The sequence below is a fragment of the Zalophus californianus genome, chromosome 3 (assembly GCF_009762305.2).
Source record: "Zalophus californianus isolate mZalCal1 chromosome 3, mZalCal1.pri.v2, whole genome shotgun sequence".
NCBI classification, from domain to species: domain Eukaryota; kingdom Metazoa; phylum Chordata; class Mammalia; order Carnivora; family Otariidae; genus Zalophus; species Zalophus californianus.
The window spans coordinates 145,328,862-145,356,523 of record NC_045597.1 but is presented as its reverse complement, the minus strand read 5'-3'; the positions used below and the strand labels follow the sequence as shown (position 1 = coordinate 145,356,523).

General features: G+C 38.7%; 3 protein-coding genes across 5 annotated transcripts in view; all 3 read right to left on the bottom strand.

Annotated features, from left to right (window-relative positions):
• Window positions 1-347: 347 nt before the first annotated feature.
• Window positions 348-27,662, bottom strand: part of DUSP19 (dual specificity phosphatase 19) — a 29,806-nt gene continuing 2,491 nt past the window's right edge. Inside the window, exons 2-4 of one of the 3 annotated variants that reach the window (XM_027589016.2) lie at window positions 24,068-24,114; window positions 13,631-13,665; window positions 348-483 (exon numbers count right to left, since the gene is read on the bottom strand). In XM_027589016.2, coding sequence (XP_027444817.1) covers window positions 13,633-13,665; window positions 24,068-24,114 — 80 coding nt within the window. In that variant the 3' untranslated portion in view covers window positions 348-483; window positions 13,631-13,632. Of the gene's footprint in view, window positions 484-7,062; window positions 8,179-13,630; window positions 13,784-24,067; window positions 24,115-27,662 lie in introns of those variants that run through there. The other 2 variants (XM_027589014.2, XM_027589015.2) reach the window with 2 other exon arrangements.
• On the bottom strand, window positions 3,354-7,079 carry TIGD1 (tigger transposable element derived 1). Its single transcript, XM_027589005.2, has one exon. The coding sequence runs from the start codon at window positions 7,046-7,048 to the stop codon at window positions 5,267-5,269; it is 1,782 nt and encodes a 593-aa protein (XP_027444806.1). The 5' UTR covers window positions 7,049-7,079; the 3' UTR covers window positions 3,354-5,266.
• Window positions 17,650-19,031, bottom strand: LOC113919536 (translationally-controlled tumor protein-like). The gene is made up of 2 exons (XM_027588900.1): window positions 18,939-19,031; window positions 17,650-18,066 (listed from the first exon to the last, which is right to left on the bottom strand). Exons 1-2 carry the CDS (start codon window positions 19,029-19,031, stop codon window positions 17,650-17,652), a joined length of 510 nt encoding a protein of 169 aa, XP_027444701.1.

The following is a 27,662-nucleotide window of genomic DNA, read 5'->3' as shown; positions in this document are numbered from 1 at the left end:
GTATATCTTACATCGGACACCATTTATATTGATAGAATTAAACCCTCAAAAATATTCCAACACTAATTGCAATTTGAGCTGTTATTATGATAATCTGCATGATTGTAACATAACTTGAACTGCTGTTACAAATACTCCACACTAACCATTACTAAAATAATTGCACACTATAGGCTGGATCAGCCTGGATCCATTCAGCAGAGATAAACCACACACTAATTTGAACAGGGAAGTTTAATAAAGATTTATTAACTATAACAGGATTGGAGTAATGAGCGATTGTTTAGAACTAAACAACATAGGAAGAGCAGATAAAAGAGCAGCCACCACGCGTGGGGATGAGAGTTCAAGGAAGAACACTCCCGGGGTTGCAATCTGAATCTTGTTGCAGAGGGAAGCCATGGCTCACTGGATGGCAGAGATAGCGCTGTGATGTTGACTGGTAGAACTTGCTGGGAGGTCACTCTAGGACGCCAGGCAAAGCTGTCGACAGGGAGATGTCTCACCATAGGTACTACTACGAAACCACCCCAGGGAATTATCTGGGAAGCTGCTGGCCCCTGGGCGTTACAGGAGCCAAGCGCTGGAGAAGCCACCCGCACCACAAGACCAGGTGGCGGAGAAGCTGTGAGCACCATAGGACCCTGGCTGTACCGCCAGAGAATAGTCCGTACTGCAGGAGCCCACCTCGGGAGCAGATCAGACCTTCCTCCTGAAAGGTCTCTCCAACACAGTGCCTTCCACTGACAAAACTCAGCAGCATACCAGTTGTCAAAGGAAAAAAATCCTTCAATGGCCCATCCTCCTTTTTGCAGAAGCAATGAAGGGTGGGTGGGTTTAGAGCTGAGAGACAATAAATTGATAATCGGCACATAAACCATTGTTTTTGTATCATGAGTGAATGCAAAATACCATATACTGAATACTTTTGCTGATGTTTTGATTTCTAAATAATTTTGGTAGAAGACTTTACCTTGGGTAAAAGGCATTCATATTTGCTGCTGCTGAGTTCTACATGGATCCTGTTTCAGACCTATCATTCCAAACTGTCACCTTCATGCACTATCAGATGTGGCTGCCGATGTACAGGGTGGACCATTTGCCAGAGCTTGAACTGAAACCTGCGGTGGCTAGTATTAAACTGCCACAACGACCAGCATGCAACAATGTCCCCCCTTCCTCCCTCCCTCCCTTTCTTCTAACATGCAATTTTTGAAAGACTACAATGGGATACACACTGGTATACATAAACAACATAGTAAAAATCTCTGCCCTGTTTGGGAGCCCAAGTTTGTTTTGTTTTTTTTAAGATTTTTATTTATTTATTTGACAGAGAGAATGAGAGAGAGAGAGAGTACATAAGAGGGGAAAGCGGGAGAGGGAGAAGCGGACTCCCTGCTGAGCAGGGAGCCTGATGCGGGACTCGATCCCGGGACTCCAGGATCATGACCTGAGCCGAAGGCAGTCGCTTAACCAACTGAGCCACTCAGGTGCCCCGGGAGCCCAAGTTTTGATGGAAAAAACAAAGTATGGAAGTAAAATAAATAGAACGTTGGTGATAATGAGGGCATGCAGTAGGAAAGGGAGATAAAAGTGTTAGGGATGGGGGTAATTTTGAATAAGGTGTCAGAGAAGGCTTTACTAAGACTTAACACTTGGGCACAGAGCGGATGTTTCTGCTGGGGAAGTAATGCCATAGAGTCTTGATTACGTGTATGCAAGCAACAGCGGAGGCCAGCGCGGCTGAAGCAGAGAGTGAGGGAGAAAGCAGCAGCAATGAGGTCAGAGAAGTAATAATGTGTGAACATGGGAGGTAGGGGCCAGACTGTGTCCAAATAATCTCAATGCTGTCATGGCTACAATATTCAGTAGTTTTAAGAGTAATTCAGCATATTCTCTTGATTTAAAAATACTAGAATTTTCTATTGAATTCCCACTGCCAATTTATCCACAGTAATGCCAATTTTAAGATCTTTAGTTTTTCATTTCTTGAAGTAGCCGGCACAACAAATCTCCATAGACCTTTAACTAACTTATATTCCAAAATGTATAATTTTGTGCCTTGCTAATAGAGGGTTTAACCCAGAATTTGACAACAAATAAGTAGTAAATCTTTTAAAACAAAGTCTCAAAGAAATAGATATTAATAGGGGAAAATAGTATATGTATTATTTTTATTAAAGTATTATCAATACCTAGAAACAATTAAGGGTACATTATAAACATGGATACAAAATAAGTAGGTCAAAGAGTCACCTGAAATAGAAAACTAACTATGTTATTTTTAAAAGTATATCAATGGAAACAAACCATAAATTTGTTAACTTTAAATGCCACTATATGTATTGTAAGAATATAAAACTTTAAAATCTTCTTGTTTAAATTCTTCAATAACTACAGAATGACTAAATATGTTCAGGATCCTTTGGGCATAAAAATTATTTAGAGTCACCTAGCAAGCCAAATACAGTTGACCTTTGAACAAAATGGGCTTAAACTACATGGCCCCTCTTACATGCAGATTTTTTTGCAGTACAGTACCATACATGTATTTTCTCTTCATTATGATTTTAATAACATTTTTTCTCTAGATTACTTTATTGTTAGAATACAGTACATAATGCATCACCTGTTTACCTTATCCGTCCGTAAGGCTTCTGGTCCACTGTAGGCTATTTGTACTTAAGTTTTGAGGGAGTCAAAAGTTATACATGGATTTTTAACTATGTGGGAGTTGATGCCCCTAACCTGTGTTGTTCAAGGATCAACTATAATTCATTATGCTGTATTTCTGTTGTTTTAAAATGTACCACGGTTTTGCTTATAGAGGTGTTAATTCATTAACTCAGAGTAATACCATAAGACAAAATATTTTTTGTCTGACTTATATTTGCTACATTTTGAATATTTGGAGAAATTACTTTATACATTTGAACCATTTGAGTTACTAATAATCACACTGACAAATTCAGAAAATTTCCCCACCACCACTGAAATTATCCATCAGAATCAAAGTAGGTTCCCTATGTCACATGCAAAAAAATTTCCACGTTCTATATCCATACATTTCAATCAGGTTCAAAAGGGAAGAAGAGATGCAAAAAAACTGCAATAACAATTTTAAATACCACACTCCATTTTCCCTTAAATCTTTGGCTTTGAGTTAGTATAATGGTCTAAATTTTGCCCAAAAGAAACTAAGAAAAATATTTGTTTTCCAAAAATTTAAATACTTCCTGAACTTTCAATTCAAATTATAGGTAATCACAAACCTATATTAAAGTACAAAGTTAGCAAAACATTTAAAAAATATCAACCTCAAATAAATATAATTTTATCTTATGTTCCAGTACCTTTGTTCTACTCATCTTTTTCAGCTTGCTAGGAAGGCTCTAGATCTCTTTTCAATGTTTAAAAGCAAATGATATTTTCATTCCTCTTCCCTTTAAAAACGGTAGAAAAAAATCTATTTTAAAACAGAGGCAAAAACTCCTTGAAACATTTTTCCTCACCTCAAAACAGACCTATGTTTGGTATACATTTTTTTTTTAAATTTTTAAAACAGGAGACAGAGGATCATAATGAAACAGTTTTCTTCTTATAAGTAATGAGGTCTGACAGAGTGACATATCCATGGGACACACAAGAAAAATTGTGTGTGTGTGTGTGTGTGTGTGTGTGTATGACACACATATATATAACACACCATTGCCTTATATAGTTCCCCTAATTTAAAAGCCTGAATTACATTCACTGATCTATTTATCTATTTTAGATATGGCAAATTACTATCATTTAAGATAAAACAATACTGATGTTCAAAGTACTTCTGTAGATGATACAGAAGATATGTTTGCCCCATGGCCAGATAACAGGCAACAACAAAGCACACAAACCAGAGACATAAATCATATACTATCCATTATGAACAAGTTCTAGTCAAGGCTTCATGTCAAAACATTTAATGGCTAAAAACTAAAGAGCAGCTAGCAAAAGAAAACGTATTTAAATAAATGCTTTCATGTGAATCGAAAAGGTTCACTTAGCAAACCCTCACCAATACTGACCATAAAGACATTATCAGTCTCACACTTGAGAAGATTCTGTCTCCTTGGTCTGCTTCAAAGAGCTCACTGTAGCTTGATTACATATATTTATGCTGCTTCTCAAGAGAAGCAAAGTTCATAGCTTTGCATGTGATGGCATTTTGTCAAGCTATAAACACTCTCAAAATGCAAATATTTGCATTTATCATTTCTACTTTTTGATCATGGCAGTGTAAGAAAGCCTGCCTTCTCAAATACACAGAGGTACTCAATGTGCACTTTCCAACTTACACATAGGAATATGCTTGCTCTTTAGAATGTGTATTTAAGAAGAGCTCAAGACTTTCTTAATAAAATCTAGATGGCAATGAAATTTTCTAAGTCATGAAAGACTATTTAAAAGCTATTAAATTCTATCCTAATTACTATAATTAATTTTAAGTACACTTTATTCTGAATAATTCAAGCAATATCTTTAAGTAAATTTATAATGTACAGAGTTTAGCCTTGCCAATATGGAAACTTAATTAAAAAAAAAAAAGAAAGAAAAGAAAACTATTCAAAGCCTCTGGCCAGAGATAAAATTATGATTTTAGGCTTTCTAACAAAGTACTTAAATTTTCTTACAAAACCATAACTCTTCTTTCCTTAAAAATACATTCTCTAGCAGAATACCAAACCAGAAAAGAGATTTGAACAAATCACACCTAAAGCATGATCTTTCAGTGCAAAATATTTTTCCACAGATCCAAGGAGACCAAAAATTATGACATGTAACCCCAAAACAGAAGGCTAGGGACCCAGGATATGAAACACCTACTATAAGAGACCAGATCACCAAAAGAACCATAAGCTCACAATCACATAAGAGAGAACATCTATACAAAAGTTTTAAAAATAAAAAATAAATATAGGCAATAGAATTAAATTAAAAATAAAAATGAAAAGTAGGTACATTTTCATAAAAAGACATAAAAACTTTGTGAATACTGTAACCACTATATAAATACAGGCCTACCCCAGAGATATTGTAGGTTCAGTTCCAGACCACCACAATAAAGCAAATATTGCAACAGTGAGTCCAATGAATTTTGTGGCTTCCCAGTACATATAAAAATTACATTTATACTATACAGTAGTCTACTAAGTGTGTAATAGCATTATATCTAAAGAAACAATGTACATATCTTAATTTAAAAATACTTTATTGCTAAAAAATGCTAACCATCATCTGAGCTTTCAGTAAGCCGTAATTTTTTTGCTGGTGGAGGGTCTTGCCTTGATGTTGATGGTTGCTGACTGATCGGGGTGGTGGTTGCTGATGGTTGGGCTGGCTGCGGCAATTTCTTAAAATAAGACAATAATGAAATTTGCCGCATTGATGGACTCTTCCTTTCGTGAACAATTTCTCTGTAGCATGAGATACTGTTTGATAGCATTTTACCCACAGTAGAACTTCTTTCAAAATTAGAGTCAATCCTTTCAAACCCTGCTGCTGCTTTATCAACTAAGTTTATGTAATATTCTAAATCCTTTGTTGTCATTTCGACAATCTTTACATCATCTTCACCAGGAGTCGATTCCATTTCAAGAAACCACTTTCTTTGCTCATCCATAGGAAGCAACTCCTCATCCATTACAGTTTTATCATGAGATTGCAGCAATTCAGTCACATCTTCAGGCTCCACTTCCAATTCTAATTCTTTAGCTATTTTTACCACATCTGCAGTTACTTCCTCCACTGAAGTCTTGAACCCCTCGAAGTCATCCATGAGGGCTGGAATCAACTTCTTCCAAACTCCTGTTAAGGTTGACATTTTGACCTCTTCCCATGAATCACGAATGTTCTTAATGGCATCTAGAATGGTGAATCCTTTCCAGAAGGTTTTCAATTTACTTTGTCCAGATCCATCAGAGGAATCACTATCTATGGCAGCTATAGCCTTACGAAATGTATTTCTTAAATAATAAGACTTGAAAGTTGAAATGACTCCTTGGTCCATGGGTTGCAGAACAGATGTCGAGTTAGCAGGCATGAAAACAACATTAATCTCATTGTACATCTCCATCAGAGCTCTTGGGTGACCAGGTGCATTGTCAATGAGCAGTAATATTTTGAAAGGAATCTTTTTTTCTGAGCAGTAGGTCTCAACTGTGGGCTTAAAATATTCAGTAAACCATGTTGTAAACAGATGTGCTGTCATGCAGGCTCTGTTATTCCATTTATAGAGTACGGGCAGAGTGGATTTAGCATAATTCTTAAGAGCTCTAGGATTTTCAGAATGGTAAATGAGCATTGGCTTCAACTTAAAGTCACCAGCTGCATTAGCCCCTAACAAGAGAGTCAGCCTGTCCTTTGAAGCTTTGAAGCCAGGCATTGACCTTTCCTCTCTAGCTATGAAAGTCCTAGATGGCATCTTCTTCCAATATAAGGCTGTTTCATCTACATTGAAAATCTGTTGTTTAGTGTAGCCACCTTCATTAATTACCCTGGTTAGATCTTCTGGATAACTTGCTACAGTTTCTACATCAGCACTTGCTACTTCACTTTGCACTTTTATGTTATAGAGACGGCTTCTTTCCTTAAACCTCATGAACCAACCTCTGCTAGCTTCAAACCTTTCTTCTGCAGCCTCCTCACCTCTCTCAGCCTTCATAGAATTGAAGAGAGTTAGGGCCTTGCTCTGGATTAGGCTTTGGCTCAAGGGAATGTTGTGGCTGGTTTGATTTTCTATCCAGACTACTAAAACTTTCTCCATATCAGCAATAAGGCTGTTTCGCTTTCTTATCATTCGTGTGTTCACTGGAGTACCACTTTTAATTTCCTTCAAGAACTTATCCTTTGCATTTACAACTTGGCTAACTGTTTGGCGCAAGAGGCCTAGCTTCCGACCTATCTCTGCTTTTGACAGGCCTTCCTCACTAAGCTTAATCATTTCTAGCTTTTGATTTAAAGTGAGAGACATGCGACTCTTCCTTTCACTTGAACACTTAGAGGCCATTGTAGTATTATTAATTGGCCTAATTTCAATATTGTTGTGTCTCAGGGAGAAGGGAGGTCCAAGGGGAGGGGAAGATGGGGGAAGGGCCAACTGGTAGAACAGTCACAACACATGCAGTATTTATCAATTAAGTTCACTGTATTATATGGGTCTGGTTCGTGGCACCCCAAAACAATTACAATAGTAACATCAAAGATCACTGATCACAGACCACCATAACAAATACAATTATAATGAACAAGTTTGAAAGACTGTGAGAATTACCAAAATGTGACACAGAGACACGAAGTGAGCAAACGCTATTGGAAAAAAATGGTGCCAATAGACTTCCTCGATGCAGGAATGCCAAGTTTGATTTGTAAAACACATAACATCTGCAAAGCACAAAAAGTGAAGTGCAATAAAATGAGGTATGCCTATATTGTGTCACCCTTCAGATTTGGGTTATCTCTTTGGGAGGTTTAAGGTATTAGTTTTTAATCTCAAATTCTTCACAAAGAAATTTACCTCCCTCTGAAATAGTAAGTCAAGTAGCACTTCAAGTTTTTTCCTTCATGGAAATGGTTGCTGGAATAGAAAAAATCCTTTCATGCTCTAATAAAGATTTTGAATTAAATCTTTTTCTTCTACAGAAATCAATTATTGGTAATACATTACCTTCTCTTAGCAAATTAAAGCATTCAATCACACATTATAATACCAAAGAGAAAATGATACAATTTAAAAATGTGTTTATACACTAGCTCAAGACAATCAATTAACCTCCATTTCCACTTGAAAAACACAAGACAAAAGGAAGTTTTTAGTAGTCTGCTCTTCAAAAAAGGGGACGGGTGGCTGTAGGGGCCAATTCAGAAATTACAGTTGTCCTTTATCTGCTGGAATGTAACTCATGAGCTGTCACCCCTTTCTAATTCCTGTATGTTGTCACACTTATTGCTTTCTTTGCCCTCTTGGTATGTACGAAGCTGCTCCATGAAGCCAGCATTTGGACATATGGAAGGCCTTGCATTTTTCACCAAAGAGAAAGCACTGGTAAATGAGATTTCTTCAGAATTCATCAGGAAACCTACTAGAACTGCAGCAGCCCTGGAAACTCCTGCATTACAATGAACAAGAACCACTCCATCCTGCAATAAAATCAATCAAAAATCTCCATTATTCACTTCAAAAGGTTATTAAATCACTTGTACATTCTTATACTACCTGAAATTATAAAAATATTCCTTTTATCAATTTGTTTGATTCAATGTATTCAATTACCAAAATACAATTCCTTGTAAGCAATGAATGGAAAAAAAAAATCAATTAATCAATCAACCAACTTCTGTTCCTACCCTCCAGGGATTGAAATGCCTCGATAATGTATTTAGAATTCTGGAAAAGTATCTTTTATTAAACTGAAGTAATATAGTAAAGTACATATAAAAGCCTAGTAAACTTAGGAGATACACATCCATAAATAAGAGAAAAATCGCAGGTAATATATGTGGAAACAAATAAAATGACAATCATAACACGGACCAGAAAGACCGAGACATCATAGGTACACGCAGTGTTCCTGTAAAGAAACTAGTGTCAACTGGCTTGGTAATCTATGTGTAAAATGGCCAGCAAGGAAAAAATTTTCTACCCTTGTATATACTTCATTCTGGAAGGAAGTAACTTAAAAAACAGTTACATTTATGAGGTAGTAAAAAGATGACACTAACAGCTCATGACAATGTGAAGTAGAAAAGGCAATTAGATACCTTAGATCAGGTCAATAAATGAAAAATGTTTGGGTTAACTTGCAAATGATACTTTACAAGTGAAGAGGGACACAGTGCAAGACCAATGCTGATGGGGGTAATACTGCATTAATAATGAAATGATGGAGCTGACGGAACAGCACTGATATAGGTTGGCTTATCTCAGGCTTTTAAAAAGTTAATGATCTAGATGAAATGAAGTGAACCCTACAAAATTACACATTCTGGTTAATTACTTCATTTCCCAATTCTTCTTTTGGTACAACACAAAAGAAAGATGGGAACAGGGGAAGGGGGACAAAATAAAAACTAAACTGAAAACTCTCTACCCAAAGCATAGATTAACAATACCATACTTAGGACTCATTGGATTATTCCACTTTTGCAAGGCAGTTCTCTCACAATTATAAATCTGTTGCAAAATTCCTTTCCTAATCTACTGCAATAAATTTGCAAATGCTTCTCATTTCAAGAAAACCAAATGATTCACAATAAAATTAGTTAATATTTTGAAAATCCTCATTATCAAAAAAGACAATTTCAATTGTTTCCTTATATATATGACTATTTCCAAATTTTAACTGATTCTGTATAGGATGGGCTAACACCAATACTCACTATGCATACATGCAACTTTTCTCACTTTGTGTAATAGCTCATTTTTATGAGATTAGAGGCATTTAAAAATCATATTACAGTAAATGATGAAAACTAGTAAGGAACTTCTTTCATCTCAAAACAAATCAGATGTTCAAAAGAAACCCAGAATTGTAAGCTAAATAAGAGATATCATTCAATGTCATTTTTAATATTTCCTGACTACATACTACTCATCTCTGTTTTGACTCAAAATATGTCTTTGAAAATGAAACTAACTTTATTTTCAGTCTTATATACTATGCATCCAGTGTCAGCTCATGTTTAATAATGTTATTATTTTCTTCTTTCTTATACCCTTATGTAACAGCTACCTTTCTGTTGCTTTCTATAGCCTTTGAATTGACTTATCTTTTATTATTCTTTGGGTATCATATAGTCCTTGAAAGTATTCCCAGAGGGGCTCCTGGGTGGCTCAGTGGGTTAAGTGTCTGACTCGGTTTCTGCTCAGGTCATGATCTCACGGTCGTGAGATCGAGCCCCAGCCTGGACTCTGTGCTCAGCGGGGAGTCTGCTTGAGATTCTCTCTTACTCTCCCTCTACCCCTCCCCACCTCGCTCTCTCTCTAAAATAAGTAAATAAATCTTAAAATAAAAAGGAGAGAAAGTATTCTCAGAAAAGTTATTGGCTTGGGCGCCTGGCTCAGTCCGTTAAGCGTCTGCCTTCGGCTCAGGTCATGATCCTAGGGTCCTGGGATCGAGTCCCACGTCAGGCTCTCTGCTCAGCAAGGAGCCCGCTTCTCCCTCTCAGGCTCTCTGCTCAGCAAGGAGCCCGCTTCTCCCTCGGCTGCAGCTCCCCATGCTTGTGCTCTCTCTGTCAAATGAATGAATAAAATCTTAAAAAAAAAAAAAAGTTATTCGCTTTATATCCCCTTTCCAGGACTCAAAATAGTAATGATTTAAAAATTTATAAAGAAACATTTTCCGCACTAACTGCTGTCCTCCACCTGGAAGGCCTTTGCTCCGCTTCTTGGTCCAGCTAACACTGGCTTCTGCTCTAAGAAGCCTGTCTCTCTCTGAGTGAGATGGGGTCCAGGGGGTTTCTTAGCCATCTTTGTATGCTGCATCCTTGGTGCTATTTTAGGCACACAGTAGATATTCCATGAATGTTTGCCAAGCAAATAAATTAATTTTGTTCTCCATTCCCAAGAAGAAAGTGTTCTCTTAAAAATTTGAATCACCGTTTTGCTATGGGCAGATAGAAATCATGTTATAGTATTTCCAATTTATCAAGCATTCTTTGTTCTCACGCTGTTGTGAATAACTTTTCAACTAGACTGCAAGCTCCTTGAGGGCAGCAGTATGTATGTATCCCTCATATCCTCTCAGAATAAGTGATTAATATTTCTTGACAGATTAACTGAGCCACGTTTAGGTCTTTTTTAAATGAGTCGTTTGATATATAAAAAAATATATATGAAAATGTTACCAGTAATTACGTCTAAATGGTGTGAGGAGGGTAAATTTTTACTTATTTGTATTTTCCAATTTTTCTACAATGACATAGTTTACCTACATCATGTTTTTAAAATCACATCTAATAAAATGAGTAATAAAGTAAATATGGACTATCAAATACACCTTTTCATATTAGCAAAACCTTTTGTCCATAAAAAAAGGGAGTCAAGTAAATTTTCAAAAAAGAACTCTTAAGGCTACAGAGGTTACTCTACCACTTTCCTCTTGTGTGTATTTCTGTCCCTTAAGGCATAAATCTAACAAATAATGCATGAGGCAGACATAGAGAAAAGGCAGAGAAACCAAACAACAGGGTTTTACAAGTACAGAGGAAAATGAGAAAAGACATGGGAAAATAGAAGAGATTCCTTTTGGCAGCTGTATGTGAAAAGATAAAACAGCAAAGTGTAGGGCCTAGAAATGTAGTTTTGAGACACTCAATTCACTGAGTAATCACATTTAATAAAACCTGCATATATAACACAGAAAGTTATGAAAAGATCTCTTCTAGAAAAAAATGAAGAAAATTCAAGAATTCTATTGCTACAACTAAGTATGTATTAATTTGAACAGTAAAGAGTTTTCAGGGCAAGGAAATATTGGCTGAGGTTAGGACTGCAGTATAAAACATAATGCTTGAGAAATGAGAACAGATTATGGAATTCTAATACATCTAGTAGCAGAAACCTTGTAGGTACCTCCTCAGATTCCCTTGGTGCCATCACTACATGGGCCCTAAGCTTCTCCACCTCAGCCTCCACTTCTTGGCCCACTGTTCCCCTTAGGCCTGATGAGTTTTGCTGGCCTACTGAGAAGACCTGGCTCTTCCCGTGTGATGGTCTCTGCATAAACAAGTACACCCTGAGTTCTGGATTCCCCTGCTGCTTCTAAACGTGGATGCAAAGTCCACAGGCCACTGAGTTTGGCTTCAAGGCAGCTGCTGAAGGACAGAGTGTGTAACCTGGAATTGTGGGATTAGTTACCTCCCTGGGGGGTAAATTTTGACCACTAAAACAGGAGCTGACAGCGAGCCAGGCAGATGAGTTCTCTCTTCCCTCCCTCCCCAAGTCTGTACAGAGGTGGTGGAGTTTCTTTGTGCTCCCTGCCGGGAGATGCCTTAAGTGGCAGAGCAGGTACACCTGCTAAGCACCCAACTATTCCACTGTCAGCTCATTGTGCAATTCTGCTTAGCAAGGGAAACGCATCAACTCACGTGGCTTCCCATCCTTTCCTGAGTCACTTCCCTTTCTCCCACTCTCACTGCCCATGGATTCCATCTCTCAAATGAGGCACCAGCTCTTAATCTTTGTCTCAGGTTCTGTTTTTTAGGAAACCCAAGCCAAGGAAACTTTTAATCAATTATTACCCTTTCTACTTTTTGCTTGCAACATGTACATATCTTCGAAGAATATGCATATGGATGATGCCTATATTTTTCTTTTACCATTTAAGGCATATCTCACATCTCCTTAGAGAAGCAGCTAATACAGAAACATGATCATGTTTATTTTTAACACTATCAACTGGCACACTGGAATGTTATAATCCAGATCTCATAAAATTTTTCATAAAAGAAAATACTGGCCAATACTAGGCCTTCAATTAGAAACCCTCTTCCTCTTCTTTTATCTAAATATCTGCTATTAAATAAAGCTGAATGGTAGAGTTGAAGAGTTCTATATTTTCCAGATAATCTAAAGGAAAGCACCTAGAACAGTGCTGGGCACGTATGGCATTCAATAAATTCTACTAAATAAAAGGAAGAAAAAAGGGAAGGAGAAAAGGTAGAAGGGAAATCATTAGCCAGAATTCAACTAAACTGGATTCTAATCTTGAGTGTCATTAATTGTTAGGTGCCCCAGGAGAGTTAACTTTTCTCTGTAAGTACTTCTACACTCCCATCTATTTATCTCACACAAATTTTCTAAGAATTATATGCTAACTAAAAATGGTGTCATTTCAAGGTATAATTACTGGTAACAGCCAACCGAGAAGCCCAGCGATGACTTGGATCTATCACCAAAGTTGAAGAAGGATGTTATCTGTTGGTCTTATAAAGTAAGAGAACCGATGGACAGCTTCTGATCAGCTTTTTCATACAATCTCAGTAAAGCAATACACGTTTAGTCCTTAGAGCACCCTATAACTTTCTATTATTAAAAAATGCATAAATTCACTATCCCTAGCACATCCACAAAAATGCAAATTAATCTTCATAAATACATTAAAAGGACTACAGCAGTATCTATCCCATACTCCACCTAATTATCTTGCATATTGGTTAGAGGGCAGGTGGTTATAAACCATCAAAGGAAATCTAAGTACATATAAACACAGGAAAATTCAGTTAAGTGGAAATTTTTATCTCCTAATATTTCTCAGGAAGCCATAGGAAGATGAGAAATTAATGTTAAAAGTAAGTATCACATTGAGGGGCGCCTGGCTGGCTCAGTCAATAGAGCATGCAACTTTTGATCTCAGGGTCATGAGTTTGAGCCCCTCATTGGGCACAGAGATTACTTAAAAAAAAAAAAAGTATGTATCTCATTGAGAAGAAAAACTGGAGAACTAAAAAGTTGTAGGAGTTCATGAACGATTAGTAGAGGGGAAATTTCATAGTGGTTCTCTGTATTCATCACAAAAAGAATAGACTGGATAATGGACTTGTATTTTTAAATTTCTGCCTTTGAAGAACTGTGGATCAAAATGAAACTTACCTTCATTTTTGCTTGTTTAATAAATTCAAAACATTCTGGAAAATAAGACAGGATATTGGTTTCAGGCAGATCCAATATAGAAATGCTCTTATATATAAAGTCACTGAGGAAAGCATTTTCAACTCCATATGCAACATTGAGAATATGAGTCACCTTAAAGAGAAAAAAAAAGATAATTTTTTAAAAATTCTCTAATGAATTAATATTAGGCTAATTAAAAAGAGAATGGGATGTTGAGATTTGTAACAAGAATAAACAATTTAAGCATAACTCACTTGAATAATACTTGCAGGAAGCCTTCTCTGACTGCCCATCCCTCACCAGAAGTGCTAATTTCTATACATTCCCATAGCACCCTCTACTTGCCCTAATTATAGCTCTTACCACTTTGAGATTATTTGTCTCCCTCATGGTACTAGAAACTCCATGATGGTAGGGACCATGTTTGGTTTATTCACTATTCCAAGTAAGCAGTGTGAGTGAGCAGTGACCTGAGCACAGAAATTACTTAAAATATTTGTTAGAAAAATCAATGAATATCCATATAATAAACTCGAATAAGGGAAGTAGATCGATAATAGAAACTTCCCTTTCAATAATTATTTCCCAATTTTCCTTCATATTCATCATAAATATGATGGTTCTTAAGTATGCCTGCCCATCAGAATCACTCAGTGAGTTTTTTAAAAATGTCAATGCCACAGAGCCTCAAACCCAGAGATTCCAATGAATTAGTCTGGTTGAAAGGATGGTCATGAAAGATTTTCTTTCAAATGGTACACAAAAGCAACCTTCTACTACATCTGTGCATTTGAGTTCCTTTCCTACAGTCTACCAAGCATGTGGAAAGTCAATTAAAAGAATTCAAAAGCAAAATGGATCAGAAAAATAAGGCACTGTTTCTTTTTTTTTTAATATTTTATTTATTTATTTAACAGAGAGAGCGAAAGAGCACAAGCAGGGGGAGCAGCAGAGGGAGAGGAAGAAGCAGGCCCCCTTCCGAGCAGGGAGACTGATGTGGGACTCGATCCCAGGACCCTGGGATCATGACCTGAGCCGAAGGCGGATGCTTAACCATCTGAGCCACCCAGGCGCCCAAGGCACTGTTTCTTGTTATGACATGCCTCACTGTACTTATTCTCTCTTAACATGGGTGTTAGGTTTTGCCTGATCTCTGTATTTTCATGTATTTCACATATATTTTAGACTATCTGTCCAGCTCTGCCTCTCTTGCCCCTACTAGTCCTAGATATGGCTCTGACAGTGCCCTACTCCTCCCCTAGTACAGCTGACTGGATTCAGGCAGACACCTGACTTAAACAAAACTGATCAAATAATCTTTAGAAATTTTAAAAATAAGGGGCACCTGGGTGGCTCAGTCGTTAAGTGTCTGCCTTCAGCTCAGGTCATGATCCCAGGGTCCTGGGATGGAGCCTTACATCGGGCTCCCTGCTCGGCAGGGAGTCTGCTTCTCCCTCTCCCATTCCCCCTGCTTGTGTTCCCTCTCTCACTGTGTCTCTCTCTGATGAATAAATAAAATCTTAAAAAAATTTTTTTTTTTTAAATTTTATGGGCGCCTGGGTGGCTCAGCTGGTTAAGCGACTGCCTTTAGGCTCAGGTCATGATCCTGGAGTCCCAGGATCGAGTCCCACATCGGGCTCCCTGCTCAGTGGGGAGTCTGCTTCTCCCTCTGACCCTCCCCCCTCTCATGCTCTCTCTATCTCATTCTCTCTCTCAAATAAATAAATAAAATCTTTAAAAATAAATAAATAAATAAATAATAAAAGAAACCTTAAAAAATAGGTATACAAGACAGCTAGAATGATCCACAAACTGGAGAGCTTTAAGACAGCCACTTTCTATTAGGCGCTCAAAGAAGCTGAAAATTTCTGCTCCCAAATAAGAATAGAGTAGATATGCAGAGAGGGGCCATGACGCCAGTGGGAGAGAAGCACCATCTTGGATGGCATTCTCTTCTCCAGTACAGCTACTCTCTGCTCTCAGATTCCAGAGCTCCCCCTAAATCATTATACACATTCTCATTCCTTGCTCAGGTTTCTGTGCTTCCCAACCCAAAGAACATTGATTAAGACACTCCAGGAATTAGGCCTTATGAAGACAGAGACATAGGCCATTTACTAACCTAACTGCCTTGTGGAAGAAAGACAACAGAAAACACCTCAACTGTCTACTCATGAAAGACTTAGAGAGGAGATGGGAGAAACTAGAAAGGTAAGAACATTTTTAGAAGATAAAGTCTGAAATGTCCTGTTTTCCCCAGTAAAGTCTTATCTATGTCAAGTCACTCATTGTCAGTGTACTTCTGACCAGGATTATATTATGATTCTGCCCTTAATTATAGAACATCTTCCAATGTTATATTACGATTCTGCCCTTAATAATATAACATCTTCCAATGTTTTACGTTATTGATGTGTTCGCCTTGTCTTTACAACTGTATTCTACATTCCCAAAAGAACAGAAATGAGGTCTTTCATATATAGATGTATAGATCTATAGATCTTCACAGGATTATGGAGAAAACCAGAATCTTGGGAAAACCTGTTGAAAGGTAAAAGTGCTTTACAAATATTGTGGATTACCAGTGCCTGGGGAGTTTAGCTGTTGGGAAATGCAGTTTATATGGGTATTGATTGGTCCTGATTAAAAAGAATTGTACTGAGTCACAGGTGGTGGTGACATCCAGTCTAAAACCCTTTCTAGTAATTAGGCATACTTCCAAAATGTAGTTACAGAGGTCCTAACAATGATTGCCCTTGGGAAGCCCTTTGTAATATGGATAATAATAGCCCCTTATTGAGAACTTGGTATGTGCTAGGCATATAAGTTATGTCACTTTATCCTCACATTTAGGCATTATTATTTCCAATTTTAATAAACTTTTATATTTTGAAACTGGTTCAGGGGCACTTGGGAGGCTCAGTCGTTAAGCATCTGCCTTCGGCTCAGGTCATGGTCCCGGGTCCCAGGGTCCTGGGTTTGAGCCCCACATTGGGCTCCCTGCTCAGTGGGAAGTCTGTTTCTCCCTCTCCCACTCCCCCTGCTTGTGTTCCCTGTCTCACTGTGTCTCTGTTAAATAAATAAAAATCTTAAAAAAAAAAAGAAACTGGTTCAAAAATCAGAACATTACAAAATAGAAACATTAAGAAATCTTGCTCTTACCATGTCCCTATCTATTCCATTATCTCCCACAATAATGGTAACCACCTTTGTTGGTTTCCTGTATATTCTTTAGAACATCTTTTTTTTTTTTAACTGTTATTAGTCTTTTATTCTTTTGGTAATTTCCTCCAGAGTTAACTACTTCTGTTTGTGGGTGATGAAATGTGTAAGGAATCCACTTCCAACGTTGGCCCAGCTATGAGCATGGTCTTTCCCTTTACTTGAACTCAGAATGAAGACTTTTTTGATTCTTGTTTTTTATATTCCAGTCCCAGAAGTAGTTTTTTACTGTAGAAGTTATCTGCAGGCAGTCTTATGCTTTCTAGCAGTAGTCTACTACCAGGCTCTAGCTTCTCCAGGACACTACACAGGATGGATTTAAATGTGTGTTAAACTAAGAGGCATTCTCTCAAATGAGTTTAAATGCATTTTATTTTTTTTTTTTTAAGATTTTATTTGTTTGAGACAGAGAATGAGAGAGAGAGAGAGAGAGCATGAGAGGGGGGAGGGTCAGAGAGAGAAGCAGACTCCCTGCTGAGCAGGGAGCCCGATGCGGGACTCGATCCTGGGACTCCAGGATCATGACCTGAGCCGAAGGCAGTTGCTTAAACAACTGAGCCACCCAGGTGCCCGCATTTTATTTTTAGACAACCTATATGACATGTTTTTCTTTTTCTTAAAAACAATGCCCCTGCTCCAAATAAATCAGGGTCAAATCAAATGAAGAGCTCAAGAGGCCATCAGTCCCATCTGCCTAAGTCCTGGTGTCATGTGGGTGAAGAGGAGCAGCCCTTTAATGGCAACAGCTGATGCATCCAAAGTCATGGCCGAATTCGTTAACATTTCTCCATTTCTAAACCGTCCTTAAAGAAAATCATATATGGGTTCACACCATCCTCACGGGAGTCCAGCAGAGCAACTGCACCATGTGGATTCATGTTTTCACCAATAAAGAACTGGTAGTTTTTCAAATTAGCAAGGATGTGACTGATTTGCTCTGCAGCCCCTGTCATAAAAGGTTTTACTCTTTCTGGCCTCTGTTCTTCAAGTTTGCCTTTGATTGATTTCATGTAATCTTTGATGTACTCCTTGTAGGCTTCTTTTGTGAAGCTGGTTTCCTGCAACTGATGGTTCATGACAGTATCAAAACCAGTGATTACCGTACTCTCGGGACCTTCGCCCCCCGGGCCTTCGGAGGACGCATTTCCACCAAAGAGTGAGTCATCAATGTTACCCTCTGTCTGTCCTACTGACTATGGCTGAGGTCCTGGTGGATGATCATGCTAAGGCACTACCTTAGCAGGAGCCGGGAGCTCTGACCAAGCGCGGTGCAGCCAGAGCTGCACTTTCTATTAAGTGCTCAAAGCTGAAGGCGGGGGGGGGGGGGGGGGGGGGGGGGGGGGGGGGGGGCAGAAAAGGCCAACTCAGCCGCTCCCCAACTTCATACAGAGGGCACGAACAACCCCCTACATCATCGCGCACTTTTAGAACATCTTTAGGCAAATAATTTATTCCCTTTCTTACACAAAGACAACACCTTGGGTTCCCCTCTCACTTAAATATGTCCTGGAGATTTTTTTCATATATTTACAGACCCTTTTCTTGGTGTTCTTTTGTATAGCTATACAGTATTCTATGGTGTGAGTGTACTGTTGTTTAAACAGTTCCCTATCGATGAACACGTGAGCTGTTTTCAATGATTTGCTATTATGAACAATGCAGCAGTAAGTACCTTGGAACATTTTATGTCAGAGTCAGTTTTCTATCTTCCATAGGGCTTTATAGGGCACACACCAGGCACTTGGATACCTTATTAATAAAGCAACTACTATTATTGTACCTAAACATTAAAATGAAATTCCTACTGAAAGTTCTGAAATGGTCCTCCACAAGAGAATTTCTATTAATTATAGCACTTTATGGCCCTGAGACAGAGGATGGCCTGGAATGACCGGGGTGCATGAGAGAGCAGGTGCACCTGGACCTTTGGGAGGAGAAACATGCAGGGACTGAAAGTTGGTTTTTCCAAATTACATTAGATCTGCAAAACCTCCTTGTTTTGCGGTGAGATTCAGCAAAGTCTGAAAGGGCCCGGGAGGCGAAGCGGTTACTTCAGCCTCCCTACTCGCCCAGCAGGCTGGCCTCCACCCTCAGGGGAACGTGCCACCAAGTCACTCCTTGAGCGCACCCAAGTTCTCCCGTGGCCACCGCAGCTCATTTCCTCCTACCCTGAGGTCTCTCAACCAATAAGTTTGCCTATTCACCCAGAAAAGCAACTACCGGTGACAGTTCTACGGCTGGAGAGTGAGTCCATGCTGGAACAACAAATCTCATGCCCGAGAATGGAGCTGAAGAAGCTGAAAGGAAAGCGGAGTCCACACAGGAGAAACAAAGGAGGGGATTAAGAGAGATGTGGCACCTCCATCATCTGGACATTCCAGAGGAAACCTCCAGAATGGCCCACTTCCCAAATGTAGATCTATCTAAAGCCAATGAGATTTTGTTACCCATAGTATTCTCTGCCTGGTGCCCAGTGATATGCTCAATGGAGGTAAAAATGCAAAGTATGGCCTAGAAAGAAATTTATTTTTGTGGTTTCTTAGAAATGACTGTCATCCGTAGCTCTCAGCACGTGATGCAGCAGATGGAGTTGCATACGCCCCATGGAGGGAGGACAGTTGCAGCGATTTCTTTCTAACTCCAGTGCATTTCTTACTGAGACATAGGAAGGCTCATGGAATTTGATGCCTTGGCTCATCACTGCTCAAGACTCAATTCAGCCCAAATTGCTCCTGTTGGAGAAGTGAACTCGGATGGTTCCTTTAATGAGGCAGGAAGAGGAAATTCCGTTTTCTGCCTGAGCTCAGTGCAGCCTGCCCGAAGGCTGAGGGGTCCAGATGCCGAGCCATTGACCGACTTGGATCCAGGAGCAGCAGTGTCAGCAGATCTGGAGGCTCAGCCTCGCTTGGAATCAGATGCTATTAAAGCAGAACAGAATCTCCTCTGAAAAAGCTGCCATCAAAGCTCCCATGGCCACCATCTGCTGTAGCAATGTCCCCACCATGATGTGCTCCCTGCTTCTTCTGGTTACCTTCCCATGCATGTAGTGCTGCCTGATTTGGGAGGCTGTAAGCTATAAATAATAGCTTGAGCACCCCGACTCAAGACAGGAGCAGAATTCTCTATGGTGGGATCATGCCAGCACAGGGAAAAGGCAGTGGTGGCCCCTCATCTGCCTCCCTCCCTCCCCCCAGTTCCCTCCCGCCAGTCCCCACCCTTTCTTTTTCCAGGCCTCTGGGGCTCTCTCTTGCTTGGCAGCTGCATCTGGTGGACCAGCTTGGAGCAATGAGCTTCTGCCTCCCAGCTCAGTGAAACTGGCAGTTTGAAAGAGAGCCTCCAGAAGAGAGTAGTGCTGATTCCAGAAGAATGGACTTGTGAATGGTGGCTTGGCAAGTACCCAGCTTTCTGGCTCCCAGGCCAGGGAGATACTATTGCATAAGGTGGCCTTTGGAGTGCCCATCCTCTGATTAGACCATCTAGGTCATTTGCTACGTTTTTGGGAGTAGGGCTGGCACTGACATAAATTAATTTCTAATTCTGCCCTCAGAGTAGCAGCACCCAAGATCTGGGACTGTTGGCATTTAGTAGGCTGCCCAGGGGGCAATTTCTTCAGACGTTTTTGTCATTTCTAACCTGGTTCTAACCTGGTAGTAACTGTAGGGCTTTGGGTGTCTTAGGGAGCTAAAACGAAATATCATAGACTACGTGGCTTAAACAACAAACATTTATCTCTCATAGTTCCGGAGGCTGGGAATCCGAGATTGTGACGCTGGCTGACCTGGTTCCTGGTGAGGGCTTGATGCCTGGCTTGCGGATGCTGGCTGCCTTCTGGCCCTCAGAGGGGGTGGAGGAGGGAGAAGGAGAGCCAGGGACAGAGCTTTTAAGGTTGAATTGGCTTGAGACCCCATGCACTACAAATTCTAGTCTATTGTTATTTCAACAACCTTCTTGTGCTTTAGGTACCAGTTGTTCTTTTAGTTACACTATCTACTCTTTCAGACTTCCTTTGACAAGAAATTTGTACTTCTGACGTCAATTTATTTAATAATAAGAATATCTGTCCCTCCGATGGAAGTTGAAATCTAAGCATTTGCAGATGACACCATCAAATGAGTAGCATCTGCCTCAAAAAGCAGGCCTAATATATTCTGCCCTGGGGAAAAGTAACAGGACCTCTTGTAAGGAGAGTTGACAACTTGAATGAAAGTATCACATGGTCCTTAAGATCAAATAGTGGCAAGAGTCACCTTAGAAAGAAAGCATTTCACATGCTCTCACAGGAAGCTTGAGACACTTGTTTGACCTGATCAGTATGATGAAGAATGAGAAAGACTGTGCCAGGGCGCCTGGGTGGCTCAGTCGTTAAGCGTCTGCCTTCGGCTCAGGTCATGATCCCAGAGTCCTGGGATCGAGTCCCACATCGGGCTCCCTGCTCGGCAGGAAGCCTGCTCCTCCCTCTCCCACACCCCCTGCTTGTGTTCCTGTTCTCGCTATCTCTCTATCAAATAAATAAATAAAATCTTTAAAAAAAAAAAAGGGTGCCTGGGTGGCTCAGTTGGTTGAGCAACTGACTTCGGCTCAGGTCATGATCCTAGAGTCACTGGATCGAGTCCCGCATTGGGCTCCCTGCTCGGCAGGGAGTCTGCTTCTCCCTCTGACCTTCTTCCCTCTTATGCTCTCTCTCTACCATTCTCTCTCTCTCAATAAATAAATAAAAATCTTAAAAAAAAAAAAAGGAAGAAAAAAGAAAGAAAGACTGTGCCATCCAGGTGGGGGGGTAAGGACAAGTATGTGTGGGAGGCAGGAGACCAAGGGACAGAGAGGCCAAGGTGGGCACACTAGGAAGGCAGAAGGTGCCCATTTTCCCCAACTTGATGCACTGACTCCTAGAGGCAGGTGTGTTCTGTGGTGAAGAATAGACTGAAAGTCCTGTAATCGGAATCCTGCAAGCTGTTCTGAGGCCGGGAGCACCAAGTGAACTGCTTTTAGGTTGTATTTCCGGGCTGGCCAGGTGAGACACACACACGAGGGTCCTGAAAGCTGCAAGGCTCAGTGGAAAGAATGGGACACAGGATCTCCCGCAGATGAAGGGAAAGGATGAACACAAGAGTACTGACAACAAAGAAGACTGGAGGTGACTTTTGTGAGAACACCCAGAACAGTGACAGCATCCCTCTGTATGTGTGTATCACTTCACGTCAACTTTTTTTTAGTACTGTTTTCACTTTTTAATAAAAATTTTAAAAAGTTTAAAAAAAATTATATCCCTTTGAAATGTGCCATGCATTTAAATCAATAATCTAGTTTTGGCAAATCACTAGATTTTTCAATAAACCCTCTATTCAGCTGCTCAGTTTACCTTTGTTCTATTAGGCATCTAACAGTGTCACATGTACAGAGACAGAGGGATCTTTTAAACAGCTGCTTGATTCACATCACCAGGATGAAAGCGAATTTGAATTGGTGTATCCTAAGAGGGAACAGATAATGAAACACTTGCCAATGAACGAATTTATCAGTTTTTCTATTTTTCATTTTTTCCTTAAGAAATATTAACTTATTAGTGTAAGCAAGACTTTGAAACTTGTGCTACTTATGTTAAAATATTAATCTAAGACGGATCCTATTAGGAAATACAGTAATTCTCTTAACCTTATGCAATTCCAGGCCATTATCTCTTACTGTCAGGCAGTTTTAACAGTGACTGCAACTGCCTCCTAACTAGTCTCCCCATGCTAGTTTATGCAACACTCCAATTTATTTTCCACACTGCCTCCGACAAGCAACCTTTCAAACTGCAAATTTGATCCTGTTACTCCCCTGGGTAAAGACTTTCAAAGACTTCTGGATAAAGTCCAAAAGCTTTTATTCTGGCTTACATGGACTTTTGTGGTTTTACTCTTGCTTACATCTCTGGCCTTGCTTCTTGGTATCCTTCTTTCTCACTCTCTAAGTCCTGGGTTACTGACCTTTTTTTTTTTCTGTCTCTGAAAGCACTGGCCTTTCTCTTCTGGGCCTCCACACAAACCATTTCTCCTATGTGAACACTTTTCTGTCTGCTCCCTCCCCATCCCATTCCGAGCAAACTTCAGTATCATTTCCTCCAGGAAGATTTCCCTGACCTTATAATCCCCAACCCAACCCAAACACACATGCGTCAAGGGCATCATCTCATTCATATGCTCTCCAATAGCACCTGCATTTGCCCATCAAAGCACATAATACACTGTACTGAAGCTGCTTATTTGTCTTTCTCCCCTCTCTGCCCCTCAGATCATAAGCTTCATGTGAATAAAACCCTCTTGCATTCCACAAACCATAGCAATTCCATGATGCTGAAGTACTGCTTGACAAAACAGATGGCTGAAATTTTTTTAGTAAACACTGAAATAAAGAATAAATCACACCAGTTGAGGGTGGAAGAAGATGGCATTGGGGAAGTAGTATGTGAGCTGGGACTCAGGCATGGGTAGGTCTTGGACAAGAAAAGAAGAGGAAAGTCTTTCCCACACAAAGGAACTACATAAGCAGAGGCAAGAAAACATGCTTCAAAGTCAGGTTCATAAGGATACATGAAGGGAAACAGGGTGCCTGGGTGGCTCAGTTGGTTGAGTGACTGCCTTCGGCTCATGTCATGATCCTGGAGTCCCAGGATCGAGTCCCGCATCGGGCTCCCTGCTGAGCAGGGAGTCTGCTTCTCCCTCTGACCCTCCCCCCTCTCATGCTCCCTCTATCTCATTCTCTCTCTCAAATGGATAAATAAAATATTTTAAAAAATAAATAAATAAAATAAAATAAAATTGGAAAGATGGATTACAAAGCCACATATTTTAATTAGGTACAATAATTTTTGCAACTTTATTAAAACAAGAGCCAAAAATGTTACCAATTAAACTCTGAAATGGGGGCCCCCGGGTGGTGCAGTTGATTACGTGTCGGACTCTTTGGTTTCAGCTCAGGTCATGATCTGAGTCTTGAGATCAAGCCCCACATCAGGATCCCAGCTCAGTGAGGAGTCTGCTAAAGTTTCTCTCCCCCTCTCCTCTGCCCCTCCCTGTGCTCTGTCTCTCTAAAAATAAATAAATAAATCTAAAAAAAACTGAACAAACTCTGAAATGGACTAATAGTTTCTAAATAAATGTAACAATTGAAATACTTCCTATACATGGTACCAGACCTGAAGCATTTTTTTACCTTGTACTTTTTCAGAGTATCCAGATCGTGAGCAGCATCTTGTGACCCTATAAGAAATAAATCATATCACCTTGAACATAAAAGTAATCATCCTAATGTTTTAATCTAATTTTTGTAGCAATTCTATTAGTTATTTGTTTATTTAAAAAATACAACTTGGAAGGACCTCAATCCAACCTTCTAAAAGACAATTTAGAAATATTCATTAAAAAATGTTCATCTTGTGGGGGGCCCATATGGCTCAGTTGGTTAAGTGTCTGCCTTCAGCTCAGGTCATGATCCTGGGGTCCTAGGATAGAACCCCACATCATCAGGCTCCCTGCTCAGTAGGGAATCTGCTTCTCCCTCTCCCTCTTCCTTTGTCCCCCACCCCCAGCTCATGCTCTTTCTCTCTTGTGTTCTCGCTCTCAAATAAATAAAATCTTTAAAAAAAAAAATCATCTTGTGTATATATCTTGTCCTCTGAAATCCCACTTCCAGCAATTTGTCTTAAAACTCCTGGGTGTTGCAAAGATTAGCTATCAGGATGTTCACTGTAGTACTGTTTATAATACAAAAAAACCCAAAACAAATAAAAACAACCAAAAGCCTAACCATAGGGGTTGGGTTAAATAAAATGATACATTTATGTAGTGAAATATATACACCCATTAAAATGAGAACGCAGAGGTACCTGGCTGGCTCAGTGGGTAGAGGATGTGACTCGATCTCAGAGTCATGGCTTTGAGCCCCACATTGGGGGTAGAGTTTACTTAAACAAAACAATGAGAATGCAGAAGAATATTTATGGCAGGGAAATATATTCTCAATATATTAGGCAATGATACCATTAGGTTACAAAATACCATCGTCCATTTTTATAAAAACAAAAATATGTATATGCCTAAAAATGGACAGGAAGTGTATAGAACAAAATGTTTACAGTGGGATTACAGGTAGCTTTTTTTTTTAATGTTCATTTGTATTTTTTACAATAAATATCTATTTTTTTTTGTAACTTAAATAAGGGTATTAAAAAAACCACCCACAAAATAACTCAGTACCATTTGGTTTGGGAATACCCAATAGCTTAGAGCAAACACTGTTGGTCTATGAATTCTATCCACATTCCGTGTACCAACAGGGCTATCCCCTTTTACCGTTTCTTCCTGTCAAAGTTGGCTCTCCAGATCTACCAAACTTGGAAAATGACTCTAGCTAATATGCAAGTCCAAACAGGAGATAACCATTTAAAATAAAGTGAGTTAAACAATTGAAAAAATAGGGCATTTATTATTTAAAGATCTCAAGTATTTTACTTTCCTAAATTAGGATCCATTTCCATGCACGATGTTTTTCTTACCTCACCTATCTAGGGGATCTGCCAGCTTCTATTACATGATTTTAGGTAGCCGAAAAGCCAGCAAGTACACTGGTTGGTCAATATTCGCCTAGTAATCTGAAACTTACAGATTCCTTACTGAGCCTACATTTAACTTTATTCCTAAAAGTTAGCCTATCAAAATATTATTATCTGTTAAAAGCTGGATGGTGGATATGTAGATGTCTGTCATATTATTGTCTGTAATCATCTATACCTTTGAAATACTTCATAATTAAAAAGTAATTTCTCAGTTTTCTGCAGAAGTTCTAACCATCTCCAGGGGGGAAATGGCTTCAAATAAATTAAATGCAAATCATTTTTTAAATAAATAATAATTAATTCTACTCTGCTTAGGTCTTAAAATAGCAAAAAAAAAAAAAAAAAGAAAAGAAAAGAAACATGCATGAATGAAATTCTTTCTTTTAACCCTAGATTGCCATTATTATATTTATCAAGGCCGGATACTTTGATCATTTCCATTAAACACACACACACACCAAACACAACAGGTTGATTATATTTCAGAATTGGCTGGTACATTTTGAAAGTCACTTCCAGAATATGAACTCTATTGAAATAAATTTAGTATCCTTGAGACCAAATAAAATGTTAACTTGTATGCTCTGCCTTTTCAAATAAGAAAATTATGAGTGTTAATAGGTGGGGAAATAATTTTAGTCAGCATAAATGGATTTCAGGTAATTGGCTTGTATGTTTCATTTAATACTTGGTAGTATTACAGTTCAAGTTAATTCTCTCTAAATTCTAGATATAATCATCAGCTTTTCTCCAATTTTAAGTGGCTGCTTTGTGTTACAGTCCTGTGTTAAACGTTTATTGGAAAGACACATTACTAAAAGTAACACTGTATATTGTATATCATGACAATGTGTTATTTTTAAAAATGATTTCTTTTTTTTTTTTAAAGATTTTATTTATTTATTTGACAAGAGAGAGAGACAGCACGCATGCACAAGCACAAGCAGGGGGAACAGCAGAGGGAAAGGGAGAACCAGGCTCCCCACAGAGCAGGGAGCCCTATGTGGGACTTGGTTCTGTGATTGGTCCTGAGCGGAAGGCTGACCTTAACTGACTGAGCCACCCAGGCACCCCAACAATGTATTATTTAAACTTTTATTTTGAAAAAGTAGAATGTTATCCTTTTATAAACTATCTTAATTGAGATTTAAAAACAAATATCAGTTTTAAGAATTTTATAATTTTAACAGTGGCTACATGAATCATAGTTGTGTTAAAACTCATAGAACTAAATACCAAGTCAACTTTACTGTATGAATAGTTTTGAAAATGATTAAAAAGTTGATGAATAGGGAAACAGTTAAACAAAGAGGGCTAAGAATAACAATTTACAGTTATTTTTACATCAATACTTACAAGCCACTAATACTCATTATTTGGCCAAGGATTATTATAGAAATATAAAGATGAGGTATTTTCAGTATTTTGCCATCATAATATATGTATCATAAAAAATAGCTACATAAGATCTCCAGAATCCTGTTTAAAAGATTCTTTTTATGCAAATACTAATTATTGTATAAATTCTGATGTAGTATGTCTTAATTTATAAATCACTATTTTCATCATCACAAAAACCAAAAGCATTACTGAAATGGGAAATAAATGATATTTGAAAGAGAAATGTTTTATTTGAGAAAATTGGTAGGAGTGAACATTCATAAATAAATAAAAACAGGAGCATAAATTACTATGACGATGAGGTAACAATATTTGTGGAAGAACTGCACAAAATAAAGAGCTACACAAATTTAATGTATTATCACCTCCCATCTCCATATCCCTGTAAAAGATCCCAAGATTTTCACTCAGAATTGAAGAGAAGATCTCAAATGTCACCATTTGGGACTTCTTAACAAAATATATATACATATATATATAAAGTTTACATATATATTAAAAAAGTTTATATATATATAAACAAATAACACATGTACCTTTCAACTACCCAAGAGAAATGGAATTTTCTACTTTTACAAAGTTGGTTTTAAGAAAAGTCCTAGTGATTTTGCTGTAAAAATGTAATTTTCAAAGCCTAGGACAAAAATGCTAAGATCTTTTTATCAACCTGTTAGATAGTTCAACGGCCTACGTAAGATTTTTGAAATGCAGAAGCTGGTTTGAATGTATGAGCTAACCGAAAAAGATTATAGTTTTACAGCTTCATTTTCTTTATTCCCTACCAAAAACAAA

Coding starts and splice junctions, on each gene's coding strand:
- TIGD1 (XM_027589005.2), bottom strand. CDS start 7,048: ATGGCCTCTAAGTGTTCAAGTGAAAGGAAGAGTCGCATGTCTCTCACT.
- LOC113919536 (XM_027588900.1), bottom strand. CDS start 19,031: ATGAGCTGCGGTGGCCACGGGAGAACTTGGGTGCGCTCAAGGAGTGAC. Junction 18,067..18,938: donor GAGGCCAGCCTGCTGGGCGA/GTAGGGAGGCTG, acceptor CCTCAGCCATAG/TCAGTAGGACAGACAGAGGG.